At 66.9% G+C, this 1,143-nt stretch overlaps 1 protein-coding gene across 1 annotated transcript in view; it reads right to left on the bottom strand.

Annotated features, from left to right (window-relative positions):
* Window positions 1-956, bottom strand: part of TCAP (titin-cap) — a 2,548-nt gene extending 1,592 nt beyond the window's left edge. The window contains exons 1-2 of the mRNA XM_010724615.3: window positions 764-956; window positions 3-174 (exon numbers count right to left, since the gene is read on the bottom strand). Of these exons, the coding sequence (XP_010722917.1) occupies window positions 3-174; window positions 764-912 (321 nt within the window). The 5' untranslated portion in view covers window positions 913-956. The remainder of the gene's footprint in view (window positions 1-2; window positions 175-763) is intronic.
* Window positions 957-1,143: the final 187 nt, after the last annotated feature.

Below are 1,143 nucleotides of genomic sequence, written 5' to 3'. Positions count from 1 at the left end.
GCGAAGAGGGGCAGCGGGAGGGTGCGGGCGTAAGGCAGGAGGTGCTGGGCCAGGGGCTGCCCCAGGACGCCGACCCGCAGGACGCCCCACGGTGAGCGCTGCGTCAACACCCGCGTCTCCCCGCGCTGCTCCAGCGACTCGCGGCGCTGCCGGTCCACCTCCCTCCGGCACCACCTGCACACGGGGAGCTCGTGGGGCGGCTGCAGAGATCCCCGTCCCACCCTGCCCCGTGGGAACACTTGGAGATCCCCGTGGTTTCCCCAAACCCTCGGAGACCCCCATGGCTTCCCAAACCCTCGAGTGCCGTTGGAGACCCTTCTGTCCCATCCCACCTCATGGCACCCACTGACATCCCCGTGTTCCCCATTGATACTTCAGAACCCCCACCACTCTCTATTCAACTTCACGAAGACCCTTGGAACCTCCCCCCCAAACCAGGACCTTCACAACCGTACGGGAACTCAGAGACCCCCACCCACAACCCTTTCACCGCGCAGACACCACCTTGGCTCCACGAGACCCCCAGTTCCCCACAGGGACCCCCACAGCTCCACAAGGACCCCAACACACCACGCATCCACCCAGCCTCCTCCATCCCCACGCAGACCCCCGCAGTAACCCCAAAGATCCTCCCAGTCCCACGGGGAACACGTGGAACTCCAAGAGCTCCCCATGATCAGATCTCCCTCAGCCCCAACACCCTATGGGGACCCCACAACCCTCGGGGACCCCGAGCTCCCAGACCCCCAGCGGTGCCGCTCACCCCTCCTCAGGCCGGGTGCTGAGCTCCAGGTCCAACCACTCAGCACTGAAGGACTCCCGGCGCCCCGTGTCCTCCTCCTGCACCCGGCAGCCCAGGCGGGCACTGCAGAGCAGCCCCCCGCTGCGTACCACCGTGCTCGGCCCCCACATCCTCACAGCACTCCCAGTGGTGGCTTCTGCTGCCCCGCGGCCGCCCTCCCCGCTTTTATGGCCCCACTGAGGCTATTTTGGGACGTGTCACTGGCACCGAGGGGACAGCAGGGTGCCAAGGGGCGAGCAGCAGGAGGTGGCATTGAGGGACATGTGCGTCACCTCGTGTGCGCCCGCCACGCTCAGCCCCGTGTGCCCCATGACGTGTCCTCAATGGGATGTGCCCCCCCA

The sequence above is a fragment of the Meleagris gallopavo genome, chromosome 29 (assembly GCF_000146605.3).
Source record: "Meleagris gallopavo isolate NT-WF06-2002-E0010 breed Aviagen turkey brand Nicholas breeding stock chromosome 29, Turkey_5.1, whole genome shotgun sequence".
NCBI classification, from domain to species: domain Eukaryota; kingdom Metazoa; phylum Chordata; class Aves; order Galliformes; family Phasianidae; genus Meleagris; species Meleagris gallopavo.
The sequence above is the reverse complement of the archived record's forward strand: the minus strand, read 5'-3'. Positions and strand labels throughout refer to the sequence as shown.